The 11,692-nt window shown below is 48.4% G+C and overlaps 1 protein-coding gene across 1 annotated transcript in view; it reads right to left on the reverse strand.

Moving 5' to 3' along the window:
* LRP4 (LDL receptor related protein 4) overlaps positions 1-10,338 on the reverse strand; it is a 49,269-nt gene extending 38,931 nt beyond the window's left edge. Inside the window, exons 1-2 of the mRNA XM_023741807.1 lie at positions 10,243-10,338; positions 10,037-10,151 (exon numbers count right to left, since the gene is read on the reverse strand). Coding sequence (XP_023597575.1) covers positions 10,037-10,151; positions 10,243-10,338 — 211 coding nt within the window. The remainder of the gene's footprint in view (positions 1-10,036; positions 10,152-10,242) is intronic.
* Positions 10,339-11,692: the final 1,354 nt, after the last annotated feature.

Here is an 11,692-nt window from a genome sequence, read left to right on the forward strand (position 1 = left end):
AATTCATGTAAGATATTTAACACAGGACTGGCATACAGCAAAAGCTTCATCAGACTGCAACCATCATTTATTGAGTACTTACCAGGTGCCCTCCAAGTACTTTTCTAAGTGTTTTTCATATGCTACATCACTGAATCCTCTCAACAACCCTGAGAGGTGGTACTATCATTATCACCACTCTCCAGTTGAGGACAGAGACACAGGGAGGTTAAGTCTGTGGTAGGTCACACAGGTACTAAGCGTGGGAGCCAGCATTCACATCCAGGCAGGTTGATCCCAGAGCCTCATGCTCTTAACCAGTTCATTATAATGCCTCTTAATAACTGCTATTGCTATTATGAGAATCTCTAAAATTTCAAGGTCAAAAAAGGGAATTTACAACCCTGGAACTTCTGGGTACCTCTCCTTTATGCAGTGGTCCCTGGGTGGTGCAAATGGTTAAGCATTAGGCTATTAACTAAAAGGTTAGCCGTTTGAGTTCTCCCAGAGGCACCTAGGAAGGAAGGCCTGGCTATCTACTTCCAAAAGATCACAGCCACTGAAAACCCTATGGACCACAGTCTACTCTGAAACACACAGGGTCGCTATGAGTCAGAATTGACTCGATGGCAACTGGCTTTGTTTTTGTTTTTGTTTTTTTCTTTTTCCTTTATGCATTCTTGATTAGCAAATATGCAGTGAGTTTGTGTGTCTCAACCAGTGACCTCTCCTTCTGGTTATTGCCAAGGCTAAGAACCAATTTCCCCTGCCCCAAGGTAAAGTAGTGAAGCAGGAAAGTGCCTTAGATGTTACGTTTGATCCAGGAAGGAACAGTGCTCTGATAACAAATAATTATACTTTGCAGTTTCTCTTTAGAGTTTACAAGCTACTTTTGCACAGCATTTGCATTCTCATTTAATCATTACAATTACCCTGAGCAGTTAACATAGTGCCTTGTTTAATGGGTACAGTCACTTGCTTTGGCCAAGGTGACAGGGTAAGTAGGAGAGCCAGGATGGGTGCCCCAATCTGACCCTTAGACCAGTATTCTCACAGTGTGATCTCAGAATCTGGACTTTCAATAAGCATCCCAGGTGACACAGATGCACCTCAAGTTAGAGAGGCACTGCTCTCTAACCACACCTGTCACTTGGAGGCACATGGGTAGACAGTGATGACACACAGCCACAGAGCAGCTTTTTCAAGTTGAACCGAGATGAGAAGGCTTAAGGAGTACCCTGTGAATGTTCTAGAGAGTGACAGCTACCCCAATGTGGAAGAGATTACAATGGGAGGAATCATACTAAAGCCCTTCTCTCTCCTTCTGTCCGCTGGTGGCAACGGTGAGAATATAAACCTTATTTAATGAGGATAAGTTATTTGAAATGACCCTCAGCTATATCCAGGACAATCAAGGACAAATCCGTGGATTTCAGCTCCTTGGGTAGCCTCCACAATAGGTGTCTCTCAGTGAAGGGGACATCCACGTAGCAAGACACAACAGATGTAACTGAAAGCTGTGGCAGCAAGGAGCCACATGGTAATGGACCTAACCTCATTCAAGAGATACCTGGAATCTGGAGAGACCCAGGTGCCTATAAATAGCCACTGTTCGGAGAGGACAGAGCCTGCTTAGGAAGCATCAGCACTAACACAAAAACAGTAAGTGGTGGGCAGCAGGAGACCAGGAGGTGAATCCTTTGCTCATGCTGCCCTACCTGGCCCCACTTGGTCCAGAAATGAAAGTGGTTATTTCCTATCTAACCAGCACTCAAGAGAACAAGAATCTTTTTAAGGTGGCTTTCTAATCCTAGATTAAGTTCACTCTCTTCTCCTACTCTCTGTATTTTCAGGCTATAAAACTCTACCTACTTTTGTCCCGTAGTCCTTTTTATTCCCTTGATCCCTAGAGGCCAGCCTTACTTGGTTGGTTTGAAAATCTACCTGGTGAAGTCTTCTCCTAGTAGGTCCTCTCAAAGGAGACATTATCATTACTGACATCATTACTGTCCCAAAAGTTCACCCCTCCCTTGACACTCTTAAAAACAGAAAAGAAGTTCTTAATGGTCAGCCTTGAACATTATGAGGCAGAGAGCAGAATGTTAAGAACACTGGAGCAAAACTCCTTGGGCGCAAATCCTGGCTCCTCTATTTCCTGGTTGTCTGACCCTGGGTGTATTATTTAAACCTTTTATCCCTTAGTTTCCCATCAGGAAAATGAGGATAATAAGAGCCCCTACCTCATATGGATATTATAAGGATTAAATTAGTTAATTCATCAAAAGCACTTAGCATAATGCCTGACACATACCAAGTGCTCGATAAGCAATAGCTCTTGCTATTACTATTACAGATTGCACCTCACGCCAGAATTGTCTTACCCAGCTGCTCCATGATTAAGACCTGCTATTTCAAGGCTTGAGATGTTTAAAACCCTACTGCATGCCAAATAGCAGTGCCATCCTCATGGGTTACGTTGGTGGCATGAAAACCCACAGAAATAACCTGTTAAGTGGGTAGCAGAATAACCACAGGAAGACGTGGAAGAGAGACTGTGGCAAGAGTCCCGCTTTATGGTCTTTCTCTAGAGAAACTTGAGGCACATGGTTCCTTTATGTTCACCTGATTTATCATCAATAATTCCTAGTAGGCAAGTACAGAAGAGAGAATTCAGAAACTAAAGTATATAGCAATTCAGAAAGGGATTTGTTTCCTCTTTTAAAATAGGGATAATAATAGTATCTTTCTCATAGGGTTGCTGGGAGATTTAAATCCAACAATATATACAAAGTACACACCAAAAAAAACAAACCCATTGCGAGTCAATTCTGACTCATAGCAACCCTACAGGACAGAGTAGAACTGCCCCAAAGGGTTTCCAAGGAGTGGCTGGTGGATTCAAACTGCCAACCTTTTGTTTAGCAGCTGAGCTTTTAACCACTGTGCCACCAGGGCTCCATGAAGTATGTAGTAAGCTGCTATTATTATTATTATTATAAACACTAGCATCTTCATCTGGATATGTCGTCTCTCTCATTGCGGTAACAGAGCCACGATACCAGGCTATCTCCATATAGGTCCTCAAAATTCTACTTAACCTGCCTAGGAGCTCAGTCGACAAATTTCCCAACTCCACAGGGCTTGAATCCGGCTGTGCTCTGTAAGGGGTTGCTCAAAATACTGCTTTTCCTTCCTATTACGTCTCAAAACACAAGACTCACACAATAACATGTGGCTTCAGGGAGCAACAATCCTCATCTCCCTTTCTGAGAGCCTTTTTAGGCCTCTCTCCATCAAAAAGCACCTGGAAAGTAATTCCTTATGCACTGGGATTCCTGAGAAGATATCTGAAAACAGAGAGGAGAGGTGGTCAACCCAGGATGAAATATAGGTGCTCCTGATCCAAATCTTCTGGGACAGACTAGGTTTAAAATATTCTGTTCTGAGAGGTAATATGGGTTGGGAATTAATGGTTTAGGCTCTGGGTTCAAAACCTGACTTTGCTATACTATCTAGCCTTGTGACAATAAACCCCTCTGAGCCTCAGTTTCCCATCTGTAAAACAGGAATTTAACAGTACCTACTTCATAAGGATATTGTGAGGAGTAAATGTGATAAAACATGCTAAACATTATCACAGGGCACTCAAAAATGTTAAATGCCCCAGAAGTACATGTGTATTTTTTAGACCACATGTCCCTGTCTGGAGTGCAAAAATAGTCAAGGAGGAGATTATTTCCAGAAGAGCAGAAATTCTCATTTGAGGAGATATATTTTAGAGCCATTCACTTTTACTGCCTCTCTGAGCCTGTAGTTGAAACTGCTTTATTAAACTGCCTGAGGTAGGGGGAGTGGAAAGAAGAGAAAGGAGTTTCCTTTTCTTATTTGCTAGGCTTGTAGATATTATAATCTGGCATCTCACTTTGGTTTCCATAAAGCTGCAGCCAAGCCAACATAGAAAGCTCTCTGTGCCCTCGCTCATGCCCGAAAGGTGGTGGCAGTCGCGCTCCCAAGACTGGAGCCATCGGAAGAGAACACTTGGAGCACTTCCCCCCACCCTCGCCCAGCACGCCTGGCAGGAAGTGGAGGTGCCGAGCCTGGAGAGATCTCCAGGGGCACTTACAACCTCACAGTGTCTTTATTTTCTCGTGCTAATCAGGTGTCTCTCCTAATACCCTGCCCTGTATCTACCTGGCCCTACACCCAGACAGGGGGATGGTCCCTCTCCCCACAAAAGGCCCTGCCTGGAGCCTGGAGCTTCCAGACCTCAGCGAACCTCCGGTGATAAATTATGTAGCAGCACCTTTGTGTCGCTGCCTCTCAGCCAGATGGAAGGTTTGCTCCCAGTCTTTTGTTTCCGGCTTTGTGCGCAGCTCTGATCCTCAGCTCAGCACTGAGGTGAGGCGGGAGCTCCCTTAGGCCAAGTCAGGGCTTGCAGCAAGTCCCAGCCAGGCTTTCCCCAGCTGGGTCTCGAGGAGTGCCCCTCCCCTCCTCACTCTAACCTGAACACTGGGGAGCTTTGAAAGTGCCATTACGCACGGGGAAACAAGACATTAGGGAGAGCATACAGTCAATCCACTCATCTGTGAGCAAGGATGGGAATGCCTGCGTGCAGCAAAAGCACGAAGTTTGCTTGGATGGGTGTTAAGAGGTGCCCGAGGGCACCCAGGATGTTTACTTCTTGCTAAATCAAAGATGCAGAAGAATAGAAAACGAAGTCAAAGAACCTCCAGGAGCCAGAGAATCAGCTCCTTTTAAAGGCTATTGTTGGTTACGGTCAACTTTCTGCAGCCCCCAAAAAACAACCCATCACTGGCACCAACCTAAAAGGAAGAAACAAAGAGACAACAGGGGTCAGACTTCGGGGTGGAGGAGCTGGAGGCTGGGGGTGAGTCAGGGGCTCCAGACTGACATCAATTATCCCTGCACACTGACGGGATTCCTGATTGAAGACTGTGGTTGTGAAGGAAGGAAGCTCTGCAACAGCCCAGCCCCCCAAATTGGGGCAATTACTACCTTATGAGCTCCAGGGCCTGATTCTCTGCTCAGGCTAGTGGGAGGGAGAGCTTGGAATTCCAAACTGTTCCAGCTACAAGAGACCTCAGCCAGCACCTCTCACTCCGGGTCACAGTGGGTCACAGCAATCTCAGCGTGAGCAGTTGCCTGGCTGCATCCCTGACCACTTGCTGATCACACTGCATCTAATAGGGAAGATCTCAGAGGAAAGCTCCATCTCCCAGGACCTCTCACTGGAGAACTAAGGCCCAGTATACTCCCCTAGACTCCTGTTATAGCTTAATAGACCTCTTTTCTGGAGGTGTGGACAGGGGGAACTATGCTTAGGTTTCAATAGTTTTCAAGGTGGATACGAAGGGGCAAGATCTTTAGAAGAGAAAAGCAAAGAACCAGCTGAAATGAATGAAGGGCCAGGCCTCCATTTTAGCACGATACTGTAGTATAATTATTTGTTTACCTGGCTCTCATATTCCAAAAGCAAAGCCTATCTCTAATCTACTTACACAGCCTTGCTAACAAGCAGCTAACCTGTATCAAGGCCTATGGTAAAACAGTAATTGTCAGCTCTGTGCTGAATAATTCCAACATACTATTATCTCCTTTAGATTCCTGAGAGGTGCAAATGGTTTGGTTTGCCCTCAGCTACTAACAGGAAGATTGACAGCTCGAACTGGTTCAGTCATGGAGGACGAAGTGAAACCGGAACAGACCCGAATTTTTACAATTTGGGTGATCCAGAATGACAACTGGAATGGGAAAAATTACAGGTAGAAGCCCTGGAATGGGAGATTCGGAAGAGGCGTAGTGAGCCCTTTCAGGAGCCTGATGCATAAGATTGGATTATTGACAGGACTGTGGAGAGAAACACATATTCAAAGCAGTGCAATCAGTGGCCATCTTTGAGCGGGGCACTGCTGTTTCCTACTCTGCTCAAAATCCCACGTGCAAGAGATTTATTTGCTATGCAACACATAGACTGCCCTTGTTTTCTAAGAAGGAGATTAGGCTTTTAGCTGGCCTTCGACGCGTAATTTTTCCCATTCCGGTTGTCATTTTGGTTCACACAAATTTTAAAAATTTGGGTCTGTTCCAGTTTCACTTCCTTGGCCGTGACTGAACTGGGAAGAACCGGTTTAAAACCCTGGTTCAAACCCACCCAGTGGCACCACAGAAGAAAGACTTGGTGATCTGCTTCCATAAAGATTACAGCCAAAAAAATCATATGGCGCAGTACTACTCTGTAACACATGGAATCCCATGAGTCAGAATCAACAGGACAGCAACAGGTTTGTTGGTTTTTGTTTTGTTTATTGTCTCAATTTGGAGTCCCTGGATGGTGCAAATGGTTAAGTACTTGACTACTAACCAAAAGGTTTGGTAGTTCAAACCCACCCAGATGCACCTCGGAAGAAAAGTTTGATGATCTGCTTCCAAAAGATCACGCCCTGAAATCCATAGATCGAAGTTTTACTCTGCAACACGTAGAGTCACCAGGAGTCACAACTGACTCAACGGCAACTGATTTATTATCTCATTAAATTTATTATCTCATCTGATCTTCACAGTATTCTTATGTGATAAGTTACACTTGAGTCCCTTGTTCAGGAGGAGTGTTTTGCACAGGGTCACCAGGAAGTGCCAATGCCAAAGCCAAGATTCAAACCCGGGTCTGCCTGTGCTTCTTAATCACTGAGCTATGTACAAAGTAATTAGATTAGTGCTTGATAAATGTGTGTTTGCTGAATGAATGAACAAATGAATGAGCACAGAGCCCAGCTTAGGGAATGCTCCTGAGTGTCCTGGGAAGAAAGAACCTGACCCTAGCAGCTCTAAGCTGCAGAGAGAGTGGCAAGCACAGGCATTCATCAGAGCTATTTATAGGGCCGGACTTGGGCTCTGTTAGCCAACCAGTCAGCACAGAGTCTTCTCTGGGACACTGAATCCCACCAGGCAGAGAAGGGGAGAAGAGCTTCTGTTGCTGAAAATGAGATGGCAATCCAGACAGTCTGGGGCCCAGATGCCCTATGCCCAGGCAACTGTGACAAAACTTGTAGCTAAGCCACATCAAGTTTTGCAGAGAGACCATGGCTGGAACAGGGTAACAGACCTAGACGAAACAGCATGGAATTGTTTCATAATTATGAGATGTGCTCGGTTATACAAAAGACAAGGCCATGGGGACTCTCCAGCCAAGAGTTTATCAAATTAGTCCCTAAAGTTCTGTTCCTATTCAGGAAGTCCCTATTATAGATCTTCTCCACAAAGGAGCAGCAACACAGCCAATCCTTCCCATGTTCCTCCTTCTTAGGGATCAAGATTAGCAGTCGATCAGTAAAAGGGCTAGCAAAGACCAATAAAACACCCTGTCCTCTGTGACCTCCTGTGTTCTCGACTGACCCAGAAGATGGACATGTCCAATGTGCTCTGCCTCAGACACGGCCAGACTTCGTTCCCTTGCACCTGTCATTCTTAATACCATGTGCTAGTCCCAAAGATGTTATCTGATATTCAACAGGGGACAGAAGAGGAAATCCAAAATCAGTGACAAGCCAAGCATCTTTCACAAGCCCAATAAGATCAGGGACAAGGTCACCCAAACACCATGACAACTATGGTCATGACAACAGCCAGATGGAAAGGAGATCAGTGTCAGCTCCAGTCTTTTGCACTCATTCTCAGAAATAGCCTTCTACCTATCTAAGCACTTCTGGGAGAATTTTCAGTGTTTCACTGACCTGGAAGAGACCTCCTGGACAAAAATATGGTTTCCACTCCTCAAGTGGCTATTATGAGCAATCAAGAGTCACTCCAAATCATTAAGGTTGGAGTGTTATGTAGGCTCAGATCAAACCCAGAGGCTCTAGGAAAGGCCCAATGAATGAGCAGTATCCAAACAGACACCTTAAACTTTACTATCCTGAATATTCACTTCTGGCTGAGGTTGGTCTGCCTAATTTATCTACTACACTTATTCTGGTGGCATAGTGTTTAAGAGCTATGGTTGCCAACCAAAAGGTCAGCAGTTCGAATCCACCATGTGCCCCTTGGAAAGCCTATGGGGCGGTTCTACTCTGTCCTATAGGGTAGCTATGAGTCAGAATCGACTCGATTGCAACGGGTTTTTTTCAGGACACTTATCACAACCATCTTCTCCCCGAGCCCTCAGAACATAGTGTCAGGGATTTTGGTGCTGGTATTTTGGGTTGTGCTTGTTCCATGTTCTGCAACTGCTCACTCTCACTAGTAAACGATGAAGCTATCCCTCCCAGCCTCCGAGGATGGCAAGATCTGATCTCAGGCCAGACAAAAGTTAAAATCTTTGTGCCACTGACTAGGCTTACACATGCACATGGAAAGCACCCCCATGTTTAGAAGTTTTTCTTAAACTTTTTTCCCTGAAAAGGAACACAAAAGCGTTACCAAGAAACTTTTCTTTTTTCGGTGAAGCATTAAACACGTGCAAATCTCTACCTCCCCCCCTCCTCCACCCCAGTCTCTGTGTGGTTGTAGGGTATACAGTTTTGACAGCGCTGGAGCAGTAAAAATCCTCTTGGCCAATCTCAGCTCCCCTTCCCCAGGGCAGAAGGCGACAATCTCCTCTCTGGCTTTGTTGGTATCCGTTTTAGCCCTTTATTTCAAGTGCCCTGCTATTTCCCTTGATCTTTTTCAAAACTTCCTCCAGGTGGCCAACAGGAAAGTTCTATCTCCTCCCTCTGCAGCCCAAAGGGGGAACCCCCCAAAAAGCACAGCTGTCCCTTTAAGGGGCCCAAGTGGTGGGAAGAGCAGCTACATTCCTACCCCAGTAGGGCTGCTGTCCCAACACGCCAAAGAGGCTACAAATAACCTTCTAGGAGAGAGCCGGGCGGGGGAGAGCACAGAACGGAGAGGAACATGGGGCGGCCAGGCTGCGACTCCTCAGAGGGAAAGAGCTCAGTTGGCGCTAGAGACGACATTGGAAAAAGCCATTTAAAGCCCATGGGCAATTTAAAGAACAGGCACGAGAACTCTGTTTTGGATTTGAGAGGTAAACTAATCATTAAAACAAGTGCCCAGGCATCTCCACGCCCTGCCAGGCAAGTTCCGAAATCTACACTGTTTCCACAAGAGCTCCCCTACATTAATAAAGAAAGAATCAGTGCAAGGCCAGGGTCTATGGACCCCTCCACACCGAACCCTACCCCCTCATCTGGGCTGGGAGGAGAGCGGGCCGATTCGGCACTCCCCCCACATTGAATAGTGGTGGGTGAATGGGGCTGGGGTTCAAAGATCAAAGTTCTTTGATCTGTGGGCACAAACCAGAGGCAGCTGCTAAATCACGGGGTGCATCCACGGTCCTACCCGGCTGCGGAGAAACATTCCACTGGAGCCCTAATCACACACACCAGTTGCGAACGGGCACCAAACAAGTGATTAATAATACGGAGCAGATGAAGCAGCAACCCTCTGCCAGCGGTCCAGCTCCTCCAGGGCCAAGGCCCCAGCGCGCGGGCCGGGCAGCTGCCTTCTGAAGTTCGGCGCTCTCCTCCCGCCCACAGGACGCATCTGTGGAAGCCTTACAGCGGTGTCTTCCCAGTGTCCCTTTTCAACCCCTTTCCCTACCTCGTCCCCCCCCTCCCCGGGGAGGATCCAAGGCAGGAAGCTGATTGGCCGCAGCCAGGAGAGGGAACCCAAAACACTACTAAGGGGAGATGCTGCGAGCAAGTGGTGGCCAAAGACCCTCAGAGAGAGGAAGGTCTGGAGTCCGAGGAATTGTGCCCGGAGCAGAGGAATGCTCAGAGCTCAAGTACTCAGATTCCACTGGGGCCCCTCTCCCCAAGACCCCCCAACTCTGCAAGGAAGACTATTTACATTGTATGGTTTTAGCGACCATCCTTCCCGCCTCCCTTTCTTCGCATACATTCGCTTGTACCAAGGACACAGAGACCCTAGCGTAACCCGAAAAGGAAGCAGACCCTGGCTCTTCAAAGAGCAAAGAGGGAAGGCGAGCGAGTGCCTCGGATCTTAGCCCCAGCCCTGGCCACCGCAAGGGAGGGAAGCAAACCCGGGAACGCCGAGTCCGGCCCAGACCCGAGCCAGGGCCAGCGCCTCCACCACTGCCCCCTCTCGTACTTGAGGAGCTGGGGGAGGTCCTGTTTCCCTCTCCGGCAATCTCGGGGCTACAAGTGGGGGCAAGGGGTCTCAGGCCCCGGCCCGCGCCGTCCCGGCCCCGGGAGGTGAGTCCTGCAGCGGCCGGACCCACGGACAAACTTTCCCAGCCGGCCGGCTGGCGCGGGCACGGCGGCGCCGCTTACCCTGTGCGCAGAGCAGGGCGCCAAGCAGCAGCGCGCCCCACGGCCACCTCATGGTGCCGCCGCCGCCGGCGATCCCTGCCAGCCGGGGGTCCCGCCGGCTCCCGCGGGACCGCGCGGCGCGGCTGAGCGAGTTGGCCGAGGGCCCCCGGGGGGAAGCGTCCAGACTCCACGGCGACAAGCGAGGCTTGCAAGTCCCCTCCGGCTGCTGCTGCTTCCAGTGCTGCCGGAGTCGAAGCCGCCCCGCCAGGGGACCGGGAGGGGGTGTCCCTTGCCTGGCCGCCCCGCCCCCAGCGCTGCAGCCCCCGCCACGGCCACCGCGCCTGGTCCCGCCCCCAGCGCCGGGCCCGGCCCCTTTCCGCCCTCGGCCCCCGCCTCCGGGTCCCCGGACCCCACCCGCCGGCACCTCCCGCGCGGGCCCCGTTCCTCCTCAGTCCGCCCCCACATTCCTACCCCTCGAGAGAGCCCCCTCCCTGTCCCCATTACTACTGCTCCAATGTTCCTAACTTCAAAACAAAAAGAACTCTAGCAGCAACTCTCGGATCCCGCTCACTCTAACTCCACGCTAGGGAGGAACACCCAGGCTGACCCAAGTCGCCTGGACGTGACCCCGGCCCCCCTACCGGCCCCATGTCCAGCCTTTATTGATGTCCCAGAATATACAAGGCTTGCTAATGCATAATCCGCTGGGTCTTTATGGACATCAAACAAGGGACATCAGGGGGCCTGGAGGGCTGGCTGTATGTTAACTAGAGTTGTCACTATCAAAATTCCTTTCTGAGTTTTTCTTTTTTTCCTCTTCTTCTTTTTTCGTCTAGGCAGTGTTGTTCTAGGGCTAAATAATACCACAACGTCCCCTTTTCATTTATGCATTTCCTGAGGTGGTTGTCTGTGTCCTGTTGCCCAGCTCAGACGACCAGAATTGGCCCAGACAGACTTAGTTCCTCCTCACTGTCTTTGTAAATCAGCATTCTTAGCCTCTTCACCTTCTTTGACTTTCTGATCCTGGCCAGGAAAGAAGGGGGTAAGGAAATGAGTCCTTATGCACTCCCCCAAAGACCTCAGCCTCCCTCCACTTCCCCTCACTCTGTAGGGCTCTCCAATAATGTTTAACTTGTGGGTTATTATTTCTCTCATTTTAGCTTTGTGGCCTATTTCTCTCCCTAATACGTATTAATAATATGGGTTAATTTTGTTAGCACTTTCCATTTTTCTAGGTTGAATCTTGTCTTTTGCCCAAGTCCTCAACCTCCTTAGACTCTAAGCATCAGTTTTCTCTCCAAGCTGGTAAGCCAGCATTTTCTGGCTTTGGATCATCTGTGGATTTCCTTAAACCACTTTCCTCTCACTAGTAAATAGAGTCAAGAATACTCAAATACCCATGTTAGTTGAGGGAAAAGTAATTTGGT

This window comes from Trichechus manatus, unplaced genomic scaffold (assembly GCF_000243295.1).
Source record: "Trichechus manatus latirostris isolate Lorelei unplaced genomic scaffold, TriManLat1.0 scaffold00191, whole genome shotgun sequence".
Lineage (NCBI taxonomy): Eukaryota > Metazoa > Chordata > Mammalia > Sirenia > Trichechidae > Trichechus > Trichechus manatus.